Genomic DNA, 22,611 nt, shown 5'->3' on the forward strand with positions numbered 1-22,611 from the left:
AAAGAAGAGTGAAGAAATAAACAGTTTAAAAAGTGAAAAAATGAAAAGAAAAGGGAATAAATAAACAGGGAAAAGACTGAATAAATAAACACTGCAAACAGTGAAGGAATAAAAAGAAGAGTGAAGAAATAAACAGTTTAAAAAGTGAAAAAATGAAAAGAAAAGGGAATAAATAAACACTGCAAACAGTGAAGGAATAAAAAGAAGAGTGAAGAAATAAACCGTTTAAAAAGTGAAAAAATGAAAAGAAAATGGAATAAATAAACAAGGAAAAGACTGAATAAATAAACACTGCAAACAGTGAATAAATAAAAAGAAGAGTGAATAAATAAACACCGAAAGCAGTGAATAAATAAACTCACAAATGTTTACTCCAAACAAGCTGTGAACACGAATTTTCACTGCTAAAAAAACCCCCCCAAGCCCTGAAGGACAGAGCAGCTCTAAAAACAAAGCAGCAAATGCCTCGAACGAGGTCTGAAATTCCCACTTGAAAAGCCCCAAAATCCACGGGAACGTTTTAGGGGAATACAGGATGTTGTTCTGCACACGAGGCTCTTGGTTTTTATCTCAAATATGGATGGGAATTGCTGGTAAAACAAGAAAATAAAACTATTAAATCCCTTCCAAGCCTGGGATTGAGGTTGTAGGGCGCCAAAATTCCCTTTTTTTCCCACCAGACGTTAAAAAAAATCAGCGTAGTTACCTTAAAAAGCAGCAGACACAACTCCTCCTCCCCACAGAGCTCCAATAATCAATATTATTCATATCAATACCTATTGAGCCCTTCACCACTGGGTGTTTTTTAGGGGATTCACGAATTTCCGCAGGAAATTTGGGACATCTGAACCCCCAATCCATGGGATTTCTCCCTCATTGATCCCTCAGCTTCATCTGAGCATTCAATGGAATTCCTGAGTGAGAATCAGCTCTGGAATAAATGGGAATGTAATGCTTTATTTACATCAAAAAGAGTCACAAAGCCATAAAAATTCCATGTTTTCATAGGGTCAGCAGCTCCCTGATTTTCCTTGGAGCCTGGATCTCCCTCTTGGAATCTGCCCTTCCCAAAGAATGTATTAAATCCTCATTATCATAATATCCAACTATCTTAAAGGGCTCATTTGGCTTTTTTCACCAATTCTGGAGAGTTTTGAAATTCCCCTCGAGGTTTCCTTGGAGCTGGAGCGTTTCCCTGGAATTCTGCTGCTCCTTTCTCCCAGAGGAGAGGCTTGGAAAGGTTTTTTCCCTCTGTTTGAGGAGTGATTTGTAACCTGTTCCTATTCATAACAGGAGTTTTAAATGACAAATAATCCTATTTTTTGGTGGTTTAACAGGCTGCCACTCAAGGGGAGTTGACATGAGCCGGGCTCTTTCCTCTGGAGTGAGGAAAAACAGGGAATATTCTGCTAATCCAACATAAATACCCCTGGAGTCAGTCTGGAGTGTGGCATTGGAAGCGTTTACAGAACATGAAACTCGAAGAGAACTCAAAAACCCTCAAAACCTGGCAGTTCCAAGGGAAAATATCCAGGGAATGCCTGGGATTGGGAGCACAGGGCCTGGGATTTGTTTGGGAAGGGCCCTGGATGGGCCTGGAATATGGGGGCAGCTTCTCCTGTGGGAAGGAAATAAAGAATTCCCTGCAGATTCCAACTGGGAAGGGCTGGGCTGGGCCCTCCAGAGCCAGAAAATGTTGGGAATAACAGGATCAGGGATCCCAGGGATTTGGGGATAACAGAGGGCAGGATTTAACAGCGGCCATAAAGCACTGAAAGGTCACTCTGATATCCTGAAAATTAATTCAGGGATGAATTTCAGCTCTGTCCTGCACCAAAACCCTGCATTTTTGGGATGAATCAGCAGCTTTTTGGGTGGATTTTCCAGCAGTTTTGGTGGATAATAAACCCCAGTTTTCAGCTCTTTTTAGGAGGGATTCCAGCATAAAAACTTCCTGGTGACCCTTCCAGAAGCCCCAGAGGATGATATTTAAAATTCACCTTAACATGAAGCTGGAAAAGCAAAGGCAGGGTGAAAACAGCAAAGTTTGAGGGAATTTAATTGATTTGTCTCCTGATATTAATTGATTTTTCTCCCAATAAACCCTCTGAGGGTGTTCCCGGGCAAAGTTGGGAGCTTTTATTAATATTTGAATCTCTCTGGGGATGCTTCTGTGGCAAAACTTCCTGTGAAGAACTGAAAAATTGAGGTAAAAAAGAGATTTGTCCCAGGAAGAAATGAGATTTTCCTTCAGCTTCCCCAAATCCCCAAATTTCTTAGGAATTTGAAGGAAAAGAGCTGCAGCAGCTCCCGGTGTTCTTTATTCTGCCAGGACCCCAAAAATGAGGGGTTTGGATCCCATCCCCCTGCCCTGGCTGTTCAGGGAATGTCTGAACGACCCGAAAAACCCCAAAATATTTAATTTATGTCTTTTTTAGGTTTCTCCCCTTGCCTGGGGGTGGGATGAACACCCTGAACCACCAAACCAGAATCTCAGGGGGTTTATTTCGTTATAAACAACTTCATCCTGAACTGCTGAATCCTTCACTTTTCCTGGATTGGGAATTTTCTGCCTGCTTTGCTTCACACCCCATTATCCCTCAGGAGTTTTATTCACTTGCACCTCCACAGCAGAGACTCAATTTTGGGTCATTTTTTTTTTGCTGTTTCAACCCATTTTGCCCCATTTTAACGCTGGCTGGAGCCCCAGGGAACAAGAAAACCGCTGGGAGCATTCACAGCTTTAAAAAAAATCCTTTAAAAATAATAATAATCATTTTAAATTTTGGCTAAAAGACTTTGGTGATGCAGAGAAAAACTCCTGGAGGGCCAGACCTCCCTCCTGAGGGTAAATGGAGCTGATGGAACCCCCCAGGGGGGTGACAGCGACCTCAGGATCAACCAAGAGACACAAAGTCCCTTCCCTCTGCCAACTTGGCTCCTTTTCCCTCAATTCTGACACAAGATTCCTGTTCCTGGCTGGAGCTTCCAGGCCCTGTGGCTTCCAGACAGATTCCAGGGATGGAGCTTTAATTCTCTTTTTTTTTTTTTTTTTTTTTTTTTTTTTTTTTTTTTTTTCTGCCCAGGGAGATTTCAGGCTTTATTCCCAGTTTTTGGGCTGGATGTTCTCAGGAGAACGCTGGGAAAACAGCAGGAAGACCCCCCTAAAATAAGGGATAAGAGGTATAAAAGCAGGGTAATTATTCATAATTATCCCTGTTAATAAAACAGGAAAAATGAGATTAAAACTTAGCATGGAAAGGAGGGGAATAAAAGCCACGACTCCCAAAGCAAAGTCTGAGAAAGGTTTTTTTAGTTCTATACAAAATAAATATTTTAGCTCCGAGTTAAGCCTTGGGGTGGAACAGCACGTGCTGGATGTCACAACTCCGGGATTCTGCTGCTGGAACAGGCCAAATTTATTCCAAATATTCCCAAAGAACAGAGCACAGGGCAGGGAGACAACATGGGATGTGGGCCCCGTGCCCTGCCTGCACTCACTCCATCAAACCCAGGGAAAATATCTCATTTATATCTCATTTTATTGACAGGGGTTGGTGATGTTTGGTGATATTTAGTGATATTTCATGTGTTATCAGCTTTTTGAAGCTCCAAAAATGATCATCGTGGCTCCTTGCTCTGCTTTTCCAGAGCTGTGCATTCCCCCCGGTCCCAGTTTGTGCTTAAAAGGAATTTCTCCCCCAAAATGTGCTGCAAAAAGGGAATTCTGGCATTATGGTGGGGCAGGGAGGAATTTATAAACATGGGTACATGCTGTGTTTTAGACAGAACAAGCACATTCCACTGGCTGGGAAGTGGAATTCGTGGAATCATGGAATGGTTTGTGTTCAAAGGGACCCTAAATCCATGGGCAGGGACACCTTCCCTAGCCCAGGTTGCTCCAAGCTCCATCCAACGTGGCCTTAAATTCACTTTTTACCTGCAACAGCACAAATTGATCCCTCCCCATGCCCTTTTCTTCTTCCAGCAGGTCCCAATTTAATTTGTTCTTCACAAAGACAATAAAAATATCCTTTTATACCCTCAAAGATCTGGCTCAAGGTATTAATAATGGAGATTAAAACCAGTTTAAAACCTGTTTTCCAGCAGGTTCTTCCACAGCTCCTGGAATATCTCTTTGCAGCATCACCTGGAGCTTGTAAAACCTCACAGATTGATCCTCCTCTGCAACAAACCCAGCAATAAACGACATTTTCTGGCTCTTCATTGCACAAAGATGCTGCAGCTGATCAAAAATGGCAGCATTTTAAGGGATAACTTCCAAGGACAAGGAGCTGGGCTCTGTTTTGGGCCTCGTCCCCCTCTATTTATGAGGCTTTTCCACAAGAATTTCCTCAGCTCAGGTGAATCCTCAGAGCCCAGGAGTCTGAGGGGAGGGAAAAGCTGCAGAGGGGCATTAAATGAGGGAGGTTTAATCCCAAGGATTTTTCCACCATGGAATGTCATCCCCCTTTTACTTAAAACAAGAGGATGGCCTGGAGCTGTGGGCCAAGCTTGGTCTCACAGCCTTATTTGCACTCAAAAGTCCAGAAGAAATTCCCTGGATTTTTTGGGTAGCACTTTGAGGCTCCAGGCAGAGCTGGACTCCATTTTGGGCCTCGTCCCCCTCTATTTATGAGGCTTTTCCATAAGAATTTCCTCAGCTCAGGTGAATCCTCAGAGCCCAGGAGTCTGAGGGGAGGGAAAAGCTGCAGAGGGGCATTAAATGAGGAGGGGGTTTAATTCCAAGGATTTTTCCAGGTCTTGGATAACAAATCCCATGAAATGTCATCCTGTTCCTACTTAAAATGAGGTGATGGCCGGGAGCTGTGGGCCAAGCTCAGTCTCACACCTTTACTTTTGCACTCAGAAATCCAGAAAAGATTCCCTGGATTTTTTTGGGAGCACTTTGAGGCTCCAGGTTTTTTGCAGGCAGACCTGGAAAAGCTGCTGGGAGCGACCCCTGCCCTGTGCTTTCTTTCCTTAATTCCCTGCAGTGACCAAACAGGTCTGAGCCTGATCCAAGGCTCCCATTCCCACTGGATTTGGACAATCAGTGGGCTACACCTGACACACTCACCAGGGACTCTGAAGATGCAGATTTTGTGCCCAAATCCATGGTTTTATCTTATTAAATCGTAAGAACGCAGTGAGGGGTTTGTGCTCCCCTTGGCTTTCCCTTTTCCCCATCCCAAAGCACTGGCAGGGAAGGATTTGGATCCTCAAGGAAATATTTTGATGTAAAGAACCACAATTAAAGAGTTCAGACCGTGGATTCCTTGGATTGTGTGAGAATTCAACATATTCCTGGTCAAATGTATCCAATTCTGACCCTGGGAGAAGATCTAAACCATTTGTAATTCGATGGAAAAAGCAGTTCTGCTGGAAAATGCCTGTCCCCTTCCTCCCCACCACACAGAACAGAGTCACTGCGTTATTTCTGTTCTTTCCCATCTCAATCCTTCATTTCCAAACCCAAGCGCCCCTCAACCAATCCCCAAAAAACCCGTGCTGGTTACAAGTGCTACGGTGAAAGAATAAAATTACAACGTAACAAACCCCAAATCTCAGTGTGCTGCTCCGTGAGCATCTGGTGAAGCACAAATTAAATAGGAAACGTTTCTTTCAGGAGGATAAAAAGAAGAATTCTGATGAGGAATTGAGCTGGTGAGGACCTCGAGAAGCAGCAGCAGCCTCTGGAAGCAAAGCTGGAGGAGCTGTGAAAGGATTTTGGCTGGTTTCAAATTGCTGCAGGTACAGGGAGCAGTTTCAAGGTCAGAGTGGGGTTTGCTTCAGTCCCAAAAGCAGGGCTGGCATTCCCAGGCTTCCTGCTACGCTCCCATCAGCATTCCCATGAAATCAGATCCGTTCTGGATGGTGATGGGAGCCCCAGCACTGTTGTCCACGAAGATGGAGGTGTATTGCCCAGCCTGCAGGGAGAAGGAGAGGGAAAGGTGACACATTCCAGAGGAAAAAGAGGGAAAAATCCCATGGCTCCGGCAGGAACTGAGCACAGCAGCTGTTCTGTGGCTCCTGGGATCTGATCTGATGAAGTGGAAGAAATTTGGTGCAGTTTTGTGGTTGATTATTTTTATATTTCTATATTATACATTTATATACAATAATATATATTCTATAAAATATATAGATAAATTAAAAGTATCTATTAAAAATTATATGCATGAAAAAATTCTATATTAAACATTATATATTAACATTATATATTAAACATTATATATTTAGAGATATGTTTATACATCATATATTTAATAGAATATATTAATTTAATATAATATATTTCATTTAATATATTTCATTTAATATATTTCATTTAATATATTTCATTTAATATAATTGTATTTAATATAATTGTATTTCTATATTTATATCTTATATAAAAATAAAAATAAATCGATATTATTTAAGATATATTTATTATCTATTTAATATATTTATTATTATCAACCAAATCCTTCCTGCACTGGCACCTTTTTGGGTGAAGTGGCCACCTGTGCTTCAGGTGGGAAATTCAATTGGCATCTTGGCAATGCCAGGGGAGAGTTGGGAAAGGAAAATATTTCTATTTAAAATGTAATAGTAATAGAAATATTTAATTTTTCCTCAAAGGAAAGGTTCTTCCTGTGCCTTAAATTCAGAATGTGAAACCCAAGTCTGGTTTTTCATCCCAATCCTGCCCCAGGTGAGGAATTTCCCTCCCTTAACCTCAGAAAGGAGGTTCCTAAATCCTTCCCCACCTCCAGGGGAGAGTCCAGCCTGGCCAGGAAATAACTCCATGTCCTGCCAAGGGATTTGGGGCAGAAATTCCCACTTTTCAGGGCCTCACCTGCAGCTGCAGCAAACCATGGACATAAATAGTGAAGATCTTGCTGTTGCTTTCCAGCCCAGCAATGACTTCCAAGGACCTAAAGAGAGAAATGAACAGATTAAACCCCTCAGGCAACTGCAGCAGTTGTGTGTGGAAGGACAATTGTCCCTCAATTTCCTTGGCAATAAGACCAAGGTGATAAAATTCGCCAAAAAGGTGAATTTTGACTGGATTTTTGATGTTTGGAAGTGTTTAAAGCCAGGCTGGATGGGGCTTGGAGCAAGCTGGGATGGTGGAACGGGATTGGAATGAGGTGATCTTTAAGGACCATTCCACAATTCCATGATTCCAGCTGCATTAAATATAAAATAAGAGAAGCTTTTCCTCACTGCAGATGGAAAATCCACAAAGAACCCAGGATTTTGGATAAAAAAACTCAGCTGGGAGCCACCTTTCCCCAGAGGCCTTTCCAGGGTCCTGTCCTCTCTATTCCCACCCCTGAGCATGTCCTGAAAACCCCTTTGGATCGATCTCCACCCCAGTTTGCCCAGTTTGGTGAGCAGCACAATGGTTTGTACCTGTTCTGCAAAGAGCTGCAGGCACCCTGCCAGTAAAACTTCATTTATTTTCCGGGGATGAAAGGTTTATTTCACCTGAACCACAAATTTCTGTGTGAGAAAGGACAAATTCTGCAGCTGCTTGGGAGGATTTTTAGATCAGGGATCACACACAAGCCCCCAGAAATCCTTAAATAATTGTGCTCCAGCTCAAAATCCAGGGAAAGCTTCATATCACCCCTCCAGCATTGCTCTTTTGTTCTGAGAGCCATCAGGAAGAGCTGTTCCCTGTGGAATTCCCGGTTCACAGGACAAAATCAGCTCCTTTTGTGCAGGATTCAGGTTCTTGGGACACCAAAACCCAGCACAGCCCAGTTAAGCTCAGTCCTAAGCTCCCTGCCTGGCTGGTTCCTCCCTCCCTGCCCAGTGGGGGTTGTTTTCCCATGTTTTCCCAACTGAACCAACCCCTTTTGTCCCTTTTCTTTTCCTCGGTGATGAAACCCTGCAAGTTCCAACGTGCTTTTCCCAGCCCTGTGCGAGGGAATAAATGAAAAGTGGGGGCAAATTGGCCCCGAGAGCAGGAGCCACTTGGCACCACCTCGGTTCAAGCTGTGTCACATCCTGCCCAAATCCCAAATCCCGGCTGGGGTGGGGACTTCCCACAATTAATCTCTTCCACCGCGACTGTCTCCTTCCACCTGAGTTTCCATCGCTCATCCCAAAGCCCTGGGGGCTCCTCCAGCTCCATGGATGGATGGATGGATGGATGAGTCGGTGCTGACATCCCCAGGAAATTCCAGAGGCACGGGGTGGCAGCAGGGAGTGTGTCCAGGCAGGCTCCCATCCCTCCTCCCAGCTCCTTCCACCCCAGCCACCCTCTCGTGGCACTGGGATGTGTCCCAGATTCATCCTGATCCCATTGCTCTGGGATCTGTCCCAAATTTATCCCTGGGCAGGGCACTAAAATAAACCTGGGCAGGGATTTGAGGTCTGGGGCCAAGGACAGAGCCACAGCAGCATTGCCCTCTGCTGGGAGCCTCCCATCCTCTTCCTCCCTGGAAAAGTTCCCAAAATCCTCCTGAGCCTCCCCTGGGACACGGCACCTCCGGGCTGCAGCTGGAAAAAATGGAAGCACAGGAAAAAAAGCAGCCGAGGAAGTTTTCCTGACTTAAAAAATGTGGGGTTTTAAGCAGTTTTGCCCTCAGAAAAGGGAAATTCAGCACCATTTTCTCAGCAAGCTGAGGAGGTACCACAAACCTGCACTTCCTGCCTCATTCCCCTCGATTTCCCACCCATTCCTTCCCCTCATCACTCCAACACTTCCATGGCAACACCAGGGAGAGGCTGGGATCCACTCAGGATGAAGAAATGATAAAAACGGAGCTCTGGCACAAATAAAGTGTTGAATTCTGTGTGTTAATGGTGACAGCTGAGCACTCAGCACCTGGAGCTGCAGCCACAATTCCCTCAATATTTGGGTGTATTATTCTATATTTAGGTGATATAAGTATTATTATAAATAATACTTCATTCACAATTATGTAATAATTATTTATCACTAATATTTATAGCACTGAGGGGTTAAAACTCAGAATTCAAATAACACAGAGAGCCTGAGGGCTGCTCTGCAGAACAACTCTACACGAATTTATGATATAAAATCCACTTTTGGTGAACTTGATCTTCCAGAGTTGGTTGAAATAGCAGGAAATACTGAAAATTTGAGGAAAATAATTGCCCAAAGTCCCCCCTGGAGTGACTCACGTGTATCTGTGACACAGGGACTCGATGCAGATCAACACTCGGACGTTGTCCCTGGCTCGCAGCTGGACTTTGCTCTTCAGCTCACTGTGGTCTGGGAAAAGCAGTGGGGAAAATATCAGCATTTCCACAAATTCTGGGATTTGGGCTTCAGAGGGACACCAGCAGCCTTGGGACTTCTGGGTTTGGGGCTACAAAAGGTGCCAGAAGGTTCCCCCATATCCAGTGGAGCCAAAGCCAACAGCTCCAAGGTGGATCCACCTCTGCCCATCAGTGGCAGAACCTGTGGAATATCAGATTAAAAAGGGGATCCACCTCTGCCCATCAGTGGCAGAACCTCTGGAATATCAGATTAAAAAGGGGATCCACCTCTGCCCATCAGTGGCAGAACCTGTGGAATATCAGATTAAAAAGGGGATCCACCTGTGCCCATCAGTGGCAGAACTCTGGGATAATGGATTAAAAAGGGGATCCATCACTGCCCATCAGTGGCAGAACTCTGGAATATCAGATTTAAAAGGGGATCCACCTCTGCCCATCAGTGGCAGAACTCTGGAATATCAGATTAAAAAGGGGATCCACCTCTGCCCATCAGTGGCAGAACCTCTGGAATATCAGATTTAAAAGGGGATCCACCTCTGCCCATCAGTGGCAGAACTCTGGAATATCAGATTAAAAAGGGGATCCACCTCTGCCCATCAGTGGCAGAACCTCTGGAATATCAGATTAAAAAGGGGATCCATCACTGCCCATCAGTGGCAGAACTCTGGGATAATGGATTAAAAAGGGGATCCACCTCTGCCCATCAGTGGCAGAACTCTGGAATATCAGATTTAAAAGGGGATCCATCACTGCCCATCAGTGGCAGAACTCTGGAATATCAGATTTAAAAGGGGATCCACCTCTGCCCATCAGTGGCAGAACTCTGGAATATCAGATTTAAAAGGGGATCCACCTCTGCCCATCAGTGGCAGAACCTCTGGAATATCAGATTAAAAAGGGGATCCACCTCTGCCCATCAGTGGCAGAACTCTGGAATATCAGATTTAAAAGGGGATCCACCTCTGCCCATCAGTGGCAGAACTCTGGGATAATGGATTTTAAAAGGGGCAAAAAAAATAGTGCAACTGTGAAGAGAGGAGTGGGAATATATGGGGGAAGAGATGCTCCAGCAGGGAAAACCACTGAAAACCTGCCTGGATGCAGTTCTACATCGACATTTACATTTTTTCTGCAGTGTTTTGTGGAAGGCAGAGCTTCTGCACCAAATAAATTTGCTCCCTAAGCTCTTGCTCCATAGGGAATGTGGATTTTTGGTGCCCATGGAGCAGCCACTGGGGTCGCAGGCTGTGGAAGGAGCCAGCCATGGTTCCAAAGGGCCATATCCAGGCTTTTCCCTGGATGCAGGGGGTTCTCCAGGAGGATCAGGGGTCCCTGTGGGCAGCACTCACCGATGTGGACGTTGGCTGAGAACTGGTAGATGCCGCCCACGGGGGCGGTGAAGCGGCCGGTGGCCAGGTTCAGTCCTGTGCCCCGCAGGAACGCGCCCTTGGCCAGGGGCTGGAGAGGGAAAAGAGAGCCTGAGCACATCCCAGCACTGCCAACATTCCTCCCTGCCCAGGACACAGAACCAGCCCAGCTGCAGGGGAACAGAGCTGCTGAAAATGGCCTGATCCCGCCAGGAGATTCCAGAGGGGCTCTCTCCCAGAATTTGATGTGCACAAAAGGGAGAATGATCAGTGGGACACACAGAGCTGGCTCTTCTGACTCATCTGGACCCAGACTGAGCTTACAGCATCCCTGGACTGGCCCTAAATCCCTGTGCTGATCCTGGCTCCATCCCTGTGCTGCTCCTGGCTCCATCTCGGGGCTAATCCCAAATCCCTGTGCTGATCCCAGTGGCCTCCACTGACGTCCTGATGCTCTGTTCCCATTATTTGAGCCAAGAGCTCCCTGCTACTCCCAAAAACATCCCAGATGGGGCCAAGCCACATTCCCGGGCTTATCCTGGAACCTTCTCCATTGCTTTTTGTGGAGCCCTAACACCCACAGGAGTCTCCAGAAGTTTCCTACCTACTTTAGGTGGAAATCAGAGGGGTTTGACGAAGAACTGGTTGGATTCTGGGGGATTCCATTTCAGTTTTGGTTTGTCCCAACCTTGGATTGTCTGGGATAACCAAACCCTGGTAAATCCAGCAGGGAGCTGCTCCTGGTGGCAGGGAAGTGCTCTGGAGTCACACTGGGAGCAGATTCTCCGAGTCAGACTCGGATAAACTCGGTGAGAAATGTTTAGTGTTTGGTTTGGCCCCGCAGGGATTTGGCTGGAGCTGGGGAGAGGCTCCAGAGGGCCAAGAAATCCCATTAGTCAGACTCTGCTCCCACCACAAGGACGCTCTGGGCACTGGGAATGTGGCCCCTGAACACTGGTCCAGGAGGTTTATCCCAAACTGGGATTAGGGATCACAGGAGCTGTTCAGATCTGACTCTGTGAGGGCACATACACAGGGCTGGATGCCAAAAATACCCAGTGATGTATCCCAAAAACTACTCACTGCTGTATCCCAAAAAACAGGCACAGTCTGCTGTGTCCCAAAAACAGGCACTGCCGGATCCCAAAAACTACTCACTGCTGTATCCCAAAAAACAGGCACAGACTGCTGTGTCCCAAAAACACACCCTGCTGGATCCCAAAACCAGGCCCAAATCCATAACTTTTCCAGCCAAAATAAGTCTGTGATTCCAGGATTCTAAGTCCATGTGGAACAACAGATTTTCTCATGATGAAACTTCCTTAGAATTTCGAATTTGAGGATAATTCCTATTTTCTCATGCATAGCCACAGCCAATATAACAGCAAACCCACCAAAAATCATGGAAGGAGCTGGATTCTGTCCTTATCCCACCACTCCAGCACGATTTTTGGTAATTCCAGTTTGTATTTCCCTCAGCTCCAAGCCCTGCCCGGTTCATTCATCCCTTTCTTGTTGCAGCCGTGAGCAGAAGCAGCACCAGAATTCCAACCCCACTGGCTGAGCTTGGAAAGCAATTCCAGGCCCCAGTAAATTCCAACTGATAAAATTCCTGTTCCTTCATGCCCTCCCTGCCTTGTTATTCTTCTGCTCACAATGCAGGGTGAGGTTCCCTGGGCAAAATATTCCATTAAATCCCATGCCAGAGCTGCTGCTGCCTCCCAGGGCCCTCACCCAGCTGCTCCAAACTCCACAGGGATTTATTCCTGAGGAAATCACTCAATTAGCCCAGAAAGCAGCCCCAAATATTCCAGTATTTCAGAGCAGCCACTCTGGAAAAACCAAATCAGCTTCTCCCCCTCAGTTCATCCCACACCTCCCTCAGCCAATCCTTGGTTTTCTGCCAGGAGGAAAAACAGGAGCCATTCCTGGAGAACTGGGATGGGAACTCCCAGTTTCACATCCCAGGGATCCCCCCAAAAGCAATGCCTGGATTTATCTTAGTAAAGAAAAGGATAATCCAGGCACAGGGATATCCACAATCTCCTGATCCAGCACTAAAATTCCAAAGGCAGAGACATTTCACTTGAGTTCAAGGCCGCACAAGCCATGAAAAGCAGGTGGGCCACGTTAAATGATCTGATTCCAGGAAGATTCCCAGCTAAATCCCACTTCCATGCCCTGCCAGAGGCTGCAGTTCTTTCAATTCTTGCTGGGAAAAGCTTTTTTTAAGAGGAAATCCTCAAAAACCTCCAGTGTGAGGTGCAGGAGGGAGAGGTGTGGGAAAGGAGCATCCCATGTTTCATCCCACATTCCAAGGACATCATGAGGCCAGGAGGGAGGGAATTTAGCATGGAAGGGTGGGAAAACTGGTAGGAAAACCTCGGTGCTCAAGGTCAGAGTGACTTGGACACCACAAATGAGGGAGCAGAGGGATGGGCCCCTCTCAGGTTCTCTCCTCTATCTCAAAATGCTTTGGATCAGCTCCAAATCCAGGAATCAGGGTCAATCCCTGTTATCCCACTGAGAATTATCCAGCTGTTGGCTTCTTCCCTCTAAACTGACGGAATGGTGGGAGAGGAACTCTCCCTAAAGACAACATTTTCACCTTTGCGGGAGCAGCCTGTGGCTCCCTCCCTCTGAATTCCCCTTTTCCAGAGAGCACAAGCCAAAACCAGACACTTCTTGTCCCGGGCTGCAGTGCCAGGTTGGCATCCAGACCCTCCCACAGCAGCTCCAAGCCAGGAAAAATTAGGAAGGAGCTGGGCACCCCATCCCTGAGGCATGGGAAGCAGCAGCCCACGCTCCCACTGCTGGGATGTCTTGATTATTCCCATTTTCCATGCTAATTAATGAGGCAGCAGCTCTCCTTCCAGCCCTGCCCACCCCTCAGGGCAGATCCTGCCTCGCTGCCAAGCCAAGCTGCCAGAAATTTGGGGAAAATCCAGGAAAGCACCTTATTTAGGATGTAAGCACTGCCTGCAGTGCTGCAGCTGCGAGGAATCCCAGCAGGAAACCACCCCAAGGGACAGGATTCTCCCTGTCACATTCCCTTTTCAAACCCTTCCTGTCACCTCACAAAACATCCCTGAGGGCCTTGTGCTCTTCCACAGCCTTTGTGACCCCAAAATCCAGCATCAATCAATTATCAAATAACTATTTGGGTTTAATTCTTATTTTTCCTAAAATTTATACTGCAAATCCAGAGCCTGTTTGCCACTGGAATGGTTTATTACAAGTTTTAATATCAAAAATTTAGTATTTAATCTCAGATTTAATATTCAGCAGCTTGCTTGTAACAATGATTATAATGACCCCTGATTGAAATTATAACCTGATTATAATTCAGTTATATAGGTAATGTTTATTAGTCTATTATGTAAAGAATTTAAGCATCAGAACTGGCTCACCTAACAAAATTCAGCCTTTATTTGGGCTCCCAAATCTATGATCAATGGTTTCTGCCTGCCTCTGACATTCTACATCTGAATTTTACTTTGGGTGTGCACTGAAAAAACAGCAGATCCTAAAGATCCTGCTCATTCCAAACCTGGACAAGTCTCCCTCCATCATTAACTAAAATAATAACCTGGCTCTTGTTGGAACTGGGAGCACGGGAAGAACTGTGGGAGATCCTGCAGGGCTGCAGAAGAAGGAGAAATTCTGTCTTGGGTTTGTCAGGAACAGAGGACTCAAAGCTCAGTGCCCACTTCAGCCATAAAATCACAGAATATCCTGAGCTGGAAGGACCCACAGGATCATGGATCCTGCCCAGACACCCCAAAATCCCACCCTGTGCATCCCTGGGAGCTCTTGGGGCCGTACCCATTCCCTGGGGAGCCTGGTCAGTGTCCCAGCACCCTCTGGGGGAAGAACCTTTTCCTAAAATCCAACCTAGACTTGGCCTGGAGCAGCTCCAGCCGTTCCCTTGGTGCTGTCCCTGTCACAGAGAGATTGGAGCTGCCCCTCAGGAAGAGCTGCAGAGCCCAAAGAGTCCCCCCTCAGTCTCCTCCAAGTGCCCTCAGCCCCTCCAGACCCTTCCCCATCTCCCTGTCCCTCCTTTGGAAACTTCCTCATGGATTTCTATCTTTCTTCCAGCCTGGGAGGAGTTTCTGGGATGAGCCTGGCCTTTCAGGAAGCCCCACAGAGCCAAGTAGGGAACAGCCAGGTTGACTCTGGAATTCCTTCTCACCGACTGGAAATTCTGGAGTTCCACCAAGGTCTTCTTGTCCACCACGACCTGGCCTTTGAGCTTGCAGTGGAAAGCCTCCTCCACACGCCTGTGGGATGGAAGTTCCTCCAGGGACAGCAGCAGCGGGGGCAGCTGGCTGGGATGGGCCGAAATGGCCAGGGACGCTCGGCGCTCGATGGCTTCTGAGGGGAAAAGGGAAAAAAAAGGAAATAAACTGTAAGGGCCTGGCCCATGAAATCATTAATTGTGTGATTGGATTTTGTGTTTTACTCTTTCATTTAAGCCAGGCAGCACTGGGAAAACATTTTTGGTTGCCAGGGGAATGCTTTAAGGTGAAGCCGGTGCTTGGTTTGTCGTGGTGCTTCAGCAAAACAAAGCACAAAGCTCTTACAGCCTTTAATGTCTTTTACCTTGAATATCCTTTTAAAATCTTTTACCTTTTAAAGTCTTTTACCTTTTAAAATCTCTTACCTTTTAAAATCTCTTACCTTTTAAAATCTCTTTGAACTCCTGCAGAAGGACTTCCCTGGTGACTTCAGCCCCAGGGGCTCCTGGAGGTCCCTGAGGCCCAGGAGGTCCTGGGGGCCCAACCAGGCCTCGCTGAGGGAGCAAACAAAGGAAAATTAGGGATGAGGAGCAGGGAATTGCAGTGACAGAGCAAAAATCCTACAGGGACATCAGCAATGTGAGGTGTTTTGTCCCCAGAGAATTCCTGTTTCCTCAAATAAACTGCATGGAAGGAAATCCTTAAAAGCATCCAAGATTGTCCAAGCAGCAGATGAAAAGTGCCACATGATCAAGTGTCACTCAGCTCATTAATTTGAAATAAACTACCTGTCCACACCTTGATTCATTTATCCTTTGGGATACTTGGACTTTATCTCGTGGAAGGGGGAAAAAAAGAGTGGATTTTATTTCTACTGAGCAGAAAAACAACCCAAAAAAGGCCCAATCCAAGAGCAGCTGGGTCAAAATTCCCATATCTTCTCTCCCAAAGCACAAAGGCTCAAACTTCTCCAAAAATTGAGAAATTAATCACAAAAAAAAAAAAGGAAACTCAGCACTTTCTGGGCTGGGAAAAGCTGGAGCCCTGAGGATGAGCAGCAGGAAGGGAAACCATGGGATACATGGAGTGCACATCCTACCAATTTCTTGTCTTTCCCTTTGCATCTCCTCTTGGAGGTGTTTCCATCGTCCGGGCGGTGCACGAAGGAGATCCAGGTCCTCCTGGGGTCTGTGATCCGGGGGTCTGGAGACTCCAGGAGCTGAGGAGACACAAGGACAAAGGCTGATGTCACTGCTTGGCCACAGCAGGGGCTCAGAGGATGCAAAAAAATCCAGCCCAGGCTGTTTCTGCTGCTTTTGGAGGACACCGAGGGTGTCCTTGGGGAATCAGGAAGAGCCAAGAGCTCTGAGAGTCCCTCAGAGACCTCTCTCCAACTTCTGGGACTCTCAGTCCTCTGATAATCCTTTAAAATCCCCATGCCAGCTGCTAATAATTCACACTTAATAATCCTCTGGTTATTAATGAGATGGAAAATCATGTCCTGAGCACTTGTGGTTTTCCTTGCAGCACAAGTGTGAGGTTTGGCCTCTCAGCCAAATCCAAGAGGGAATTCCTCCCTAAATTCCCCCTCTGTTTTGGGAATGAAAAATGATGTTTCTCACCTCATATTGAAATATTTTTAACATTATTCCACACGGGCCACACGGAATCACTGTAATTCTGTTATTTTTTGTAGCTCTTCTTCATAATCTTCCAGAAAAATGAGATGGGTGTCAGACATAAACCAGGAAAAACAACATTTACTGGTCACAGCCAAGTTCCTCCCATGGTTTTACCACTTTTCAGGCCCAAAAATCCTTTCCCCAAATGCCCCTGGCTGAAATATTTGATAGAGGAGGAGTAAAACTTCTGCAGAGTCACTGACCCAGCTGCTGCTTCCAGTTCGAAGCAAAAAAAAGAAAAAAACAAAGGGAAATAATTCGGGGAGATTTAAGAATAAAGCAGGTGGATGCAGCCCTTGGAATCTGACAGAGGGATTCAGGATGGAAGGGATCCACAGCTGCTTCCCATAAAAATCCAGTGCATCAAAACCTCTGTATCCATAAAAATCCAGTATCCACCACTCATGTCCTGATTTCTCTCAATCCAGAGGAGAAAACTCTGGTGGGCTTGGCAAAAACACTGCCATCAACTGAAAGATGACACTGGAGGAAACCCTTTTTCCTTAAAAAACCCCACATTTTTCCTTAAAAAAATTTTTTTCCTTAAAAACCCCATTTTTCATTAAAGAAATCCCATTTTTCCTTAAAAAACCCCACATTTTTCCTTTAAAAAAAAACCCCAACAGGTTCCCTGTCCCCTTGGCAATCCCAGGTTTCTCAGGAGATTTGAGCCTTCCCAGTTTTAGTGGAGTTTTCCCCACATGACTCAGGCCCTGGGAATGTCAAAGAGGAGCTTTCTCCGCTGCTGCTTGAACAGAATTCCCGAGGGAATTTCATCCCAAATAAATTTAGCTTAATGAGAAGGAAAACACATCCACCTTTTCAGCAGGGAAAATAAAAAAATCCCTCAGCTCATAACTCATTCCCTGCTCCTTCTGCTCCAGCTGGGCCCAGAGGATTCCAAGGTAAACATATCCTGAGTTTTTCCCTGCACGAGGCCACAAAAATTCCAGCTGTGGGGAATTAATTGGGATGAGGATTCTGCTGCTTCATTTCCCTGCTCAGGGCATCCTTTCATGCCCACAGAATTCCCTTCAAGGGCCTAAAATATCACTTTTTCCACAAAAAACCTGGCTTTTGTTAGCTAAGGATGGGTTAATTATTAAGTGTAATGATGTAAATTGTGATGGTTTCACTGTAAACTGCAACTTTTACCTCAGATATTGTGGGAATTCTTAAGCACTGTATTAATAATATTATTAATAATAATAAAATACTCCCCACAGCTTGGGCAGGCGCTAAATAAATATAAAATATCCGAAATACTCTCACCCTGGACATTTAGAACCAGCCTGAACTTCAATTCCAATCAGTTCCAAGGAGAAACTGCAAAATTTGGGAGCAATTTTCCCTCAGAGATTTGGGTTGTGCTGCCTGAGCTGCAGCCAAACATTTGCCAGGGATATTTTCCAGTATTTCCATCCAAAACTTGCAGCATCCAAACAAATTCTGGATTAATGGATGCCCTGTGGGGTTTTTTTCCAGCCCTGATATATGGGAGACTCCATCAGAATTAAACAATTCCTGCTTTTTGTTTTTGCAACCAGAATCCACCCTGCTCGTGGTCCAGCGCATTTCTCAATCCAGGAAAATTAATTCCAGGATAAACTGGGATTAAATTCCTGCCTGGCCTTTCTGCAAGGGCAGGGTGGAGGGGTTTTAGCGGGGGACAACCTCAACAATTCAGCGTGGCCACAGAACCCTGCGCCACACCCCAAAAAATCAGCAGGAAAAAATGGCTTTTTCCGTGGGAATTTGATGGGAATTATTTTTTTCTTAATGGGAATTTTAGCGGAGCAGAAGGGTTTTAGAGCCCTCAAACCTGCCCAGCCTGAACCAATTACTCTCCCGGAGCGGGATATTCCCGGTGGCAGCCCAATTGTTCCCAAATTTGTGGCCGATTGTTGGCGGCCATGCCCCAATTCCCGGGTTGTCCCCTGGTTGCCATGGCAACTGCCAGCCCTAATGGCGCTGATCAAAGCGGGCCTGGAGGTCACCCCATGGGGACAGGGGACATTCTGTGTCACCAGGGTGGGCACAGAGGGACGGGCTGAGGCTGACAGGGATTCCCTCCCTCCTCGCTGCCCTTCCCGCTCCCAAATCCTAAAAGCTGCTCTGAATTCCCCAAACCTCTCTGCTATTCCCAAAAACCCCGTGCAAATATTCATCCCAAAGGATTGTGAGCAACTCGCTGGAAGTTTGCTGCTGTTTCCAGATTGCCTCGCTCCTCACAGTCCTAAAAGCTGCTCTGAATTCCCCAAACTTCTCTGCTCTTCCCAAAAACCCCGTGCAAATATTCATCCCAAAGGATTGTGAGCAACTCGCTGGAAGTTTGCTGCTGTTTCCAGATTGCCTCGCTCCTCACAGTCCTAAAAGCTGCTCTGAATTCCCCAAACTTTTCTGCTATTCCCAAAAATCCCGTGCAAAGATTCATCCTAAAGGATTGTGAGCAACTCGCTGGAAGTTTGCTGCTGTTTCCAGATTGCCTCGCTCCTCGCTGCCCTTCCCGCTCCCAAATCCTAAAAGCTGCTCTGAATTCCCCAAACTTCTCTGCTATTCCCAAAAACCCCGTGCAAATATTCATCCCAAAGGATTGTGAGCAACTCCCTGGAAGTTTGCTGCTGTTTCCAGATTCCCTTGCTCCTCACTGCCCTTCCTGCTCCCAAATCCTAAAAGCTGCTGTGAAATCCCTAAACCTCTCTGCTCTTCCCAAAAATCCCGTGCAAAGATTCACCCCAAAGGATTGCGAACAACTCCCTGGAAGTTTGCTGCTGTTTCCAGATTGCCTCGCTCCTCGCTGCCCTTCCCGCCCCCAAATCCTAAAAGCTGCTGTGAAATCCCTAAACCTCTCTGCTAGTCCCAAAAATTCCATGCAAAGATTCATCCTAAAGGATTGTGAGCAACTCCCTGGAAGTTTGCTGCTGTTCCCAGCTTGGGGAATCCTCCCAAAAGTGCCCTCACCCTACAAAATTCCCTCCCACGTCTCCACTGCAGCTCCACTTCCCATTTATCCACAACCAAACCCATCCTGGATCCTTTCCTGGAGCCACAAAATCCCCTTGGAGACATCCCCTGGCTGCTCCCAAACCTTCCCATCCCTGATTTTCAGAGAAAGCTCTGCCACGCTTGGTTTTAGACCTGGATTTGCTGGTGAAAAGGTCTGGAATAACAATTTCAACCGAAGAATTTGTCTGCCAGAGGCACATTAATATTCCTAATAATTCCTATTAATAGTTAATAGCATCACTATTGTGATTCCTGTCTTTTTAAAAAATTAAATACGTGGCAATTCTTAAGCACTGTATTAATAATATTAATAATATTAATAATAATAATAATAATAAAATACTCCCCATAGCTTGAGTCTATTTATATAAATATGAATATAAAAATACTCTCTCCCAGGACATTTAGAACCAGCCTGGACTTCAATTCCAATCAATTCCAAGGAGAAACTGCAAAATTTGGGAGCAATTAATTTTTTTTTTTAATTAGTTGTCACTGGTAGAACCAGAACTGTAAAATATCATTCCCTGCTACTGAGAATCTGGAACTTCAGTCCAAAATAATCACAAATTGGGATATTAAAGGCTTTGCTTCAGCAAGTATGAAAAAAATTGAGCAAAAAAGGGCAAAAATCAAGAATGAAATTAAAGTTAAATACAAAAAATTCAACAAGTTAGCCTGGAATCAGTTGGGAAAAGGCCCCAGCATCCCTTTCCTGGCAGGAATAAGCACTGAGAATTCCAAAACCCACCTTGGGATGCCCGTGCAGCTCCTCGCTGTTGGACAGGGTGGCGTTGAAGGGCTCTGGCTGCTGCTTGGGCTCTTTCCTGCCCTTCCTGTCCCTCCTGGCCGCTGTGACCCTGCAGGGACAGAGCTGCTGACAGAGCAGGGTGGCCACCAGCAGCCAGGTGCACCCCTTCATTTTGGGAAGGGAGGGGCCAGCCACAAAAATCCTCCAGCACCAAGAAGAAAATCAGATTGGTCTCCAAAAAAAAAAAAAAGAAATCAAAATTAACCAGCTCAGAAGGATCCAAGCAGCCAGGCACAAAATCCTCCAGCACCAAGAAAAAAACCCAGATTTGTCTCCAAAAAAAAAATCAAAATTAACTAGGTCAGGATCCGAGCAGCTCCTCTGGGATGTGCTGGTGGCTCAGGGGGCTCTGCTCAAGCAGGAGCCATGGAAAAGGTGGAGATGAAGTTGTTTGGAATCCTGGATCCCCTCGGAGAAGGAGGTAAGTCCATGCAGCCTCTGGAAGCTTTACATAAATACGAGAGGCCCTGCAAAGTCCTGCCACCCACCTTGAAGGGCTGCTCTGCCCCCCTAAATCGGGCTTAAAACTGGTTTTACTCTGCCCCCTCTGCCCCCCAGATCGGGCTGGAGACGGGTTTTACTCTGCCCCCCTAAATCGAGCTTGAAACTGGTTTTACTCTGCCCCCTGTGCCCCCCCCCGAATCGGGTTTAAACCCGGTTTTAAAGGCACTCAGCCCTAAAAGCTGGAGAAGTGCTCAGGGCAGGGCTGCCAGCCCCAGCTCATCGCGGGCTCTGCTGCTCCCTCTTCACCGGGAGATTTCCCCCTCAGAGCAGGCTGGAATTCATCCCATCCATTCCCTCTGGAATGATGCTGCTTCAGGGACAAGTCCTCATCCTTCCCTTTCGGGATGCTGGGGAATTGTAATCCAAGGAATTGGGAGCATCCCAGCTCAGCCTTGTAAGGAGAAAACAAATCCCTCACATCCCAAAAGTTCAAGCAGGGGGAAGCAAAACCTCTGAGGGTGGCCCGAAGTGCATGAGGAGCAGGTGAAGTTTTCCCAAGTTTTTTCCTTCCTCTTCAGCTTTGTCCTCGCTTTTCCCTAAGGATGAGCAGCAAATCCCGAAGCTGCGGCTGTCAGGGTGCAGAACCTCGTGGATTTTGCATCCCGATCCTCCTCTCCCCTGGCTCCAGGCAGAATTCCAGGTCCCTCCGAGGCTCTGACTCCTCTGGCTGCTCCTTTCCACACTGGCAAAACCCTCCCCGGCTTCTGCTTCAAGGGCTCCTTTCCCGAGTGAGTTTCCATCAACTTCAAGAAAAGGAGGAAAAAAAAAAAAAAAAAGGGAAAGAAGGGAAAAAAAAAAAAAGGAGGAGGGCTCACATTCTAATGAGCTGTCAAGCCTCCTCTCCTCACATTCCCATTAAATTCCCTGATAATGGAGCCGGCCGCGTGTGCCAGGCAGATTTAAATCAGTGCCCATGCCCTGCTCCCTCCCCTCCGCCCCTCCCCTTCCTTATCCCAGGGAAATCACCCTTTTTCTGGGAATTTCTGACGCTCGGCGGGAGCGTGTGTGGCAGGGCTGAAAATCCGTGGATTGGGGTAAGCCCCCAGCGTCACGCCAGGCATGGATATGGCAGAATTCCTGCTTTATTTCCCAGTGTCCAATGCCCAATTTTGCCAGTTTGGATACAGCAGAATTCCTGCTTTATTTCCCAGTTTGGGGTGTTCCATGTGCAATTTTGCCAGTTTGGATACAGCAGAATTCCTGCTTTATTTCCCAGTTTGGGGTGTTCCATGTGCAATTTTCCCTGTTTGGATACAGCAGAATTCCTGCTTTATTTCCCAGTGTCCCATGCCCAATTTTCCCAGTTTGGATACAGCAGAATTCCTGCTTTATTTCCCAGTTTGGGGTGTTCCATGTGCAATTTTCCCTGTTTGGATATGGCAGAATTCCTGCTTTATTTCCCAGTGTCCCATGCCCAATTTTCCCAGTTTGGATACAGGAGAATTCCTGCTTTATTTCCCAGTTTGGGGTGTCCATGCCCAATTTTCCCTGTTTGGATATGGCAGAATTCCTGCTTTATTTCCCAGTGTCCAATGCCCAATTTTCCCAGTTTGGATACAGCAGAATTCCTGCTTTATTTCCCAGTTTGGGGTGTTCCATGTGCAATTTTCCCTGTTTAGATATGGCAGAATTCCTGCTTTATTTCCCAGTGTCCCATGCCCAATTTTGCCAGTTTGGATACAGCAGAATTCCTGCTTTATTTCCCAGTTTGGGGTGTCCCATGCCCAATTTTCCCAGTTTGGATACAGCAGAATTCC

General features: G+C 46.3%; 1 protein-coding gene across 2 annotated transcripts; it reads right to left on the bottom strand.

The window, feature by feature from the left end:
• Positions 1-937: 937 nt before the first annotated feature.
• C1QTNF12 (C1q and TNF related 12) lies at positions 938-21,703 on the bottom strand. Of its 2 annotated transcripts, none has more exons than XM_032131790.1 (8): positions 20,291-21,703; positions 15,951-16,070; positions 15,294-15,405; positions 14,806-14,987; positions 10,596-10,704; positions 9,148-9,238; positions 6,845-6,923; positions 938-5,930 (listed from the first exon to the last, which is right to left on the bottom strand). In XM_032131790.1, the coding sequence occupies exons 1-8, from the start codon at positions 20,459-20,461 to the stop codon at positions 5,832-5,834; spliced, it is 963 nt and encodes a 320-aa protein (XP_031987681.1). In that variant the 5' UTR covers positions 20,462-21,703; the 3' UTR covers positions 938-5,831. The 2 variants fall into 2 exon arrangements, with proteins under 2 accessions (XP_031987681.1, XP_031987682.1); XM_032131791.1 differs by lacking the exon at positions 20,291-21,703 and adding an exon at positions 16,474-16,855.
• Between the last annotated feature and the right edge of the window lie 908 nt (positions 21,704-22,611).

This window comes from Corvus moneduloides, chromosome 22 (assembly GCF_009650955.1).
Source record: "Corvus moneduloides isolate bCorMon1 chromosome 22, bCorMon1.pri, whole genome shotgun sequence".
NCBI classification, from domain to species: Eukaryota; Metazoa; Chordata; class Aves; order Passeriformes; family Corvidae; genus Corvus; species Corvus moneduloides.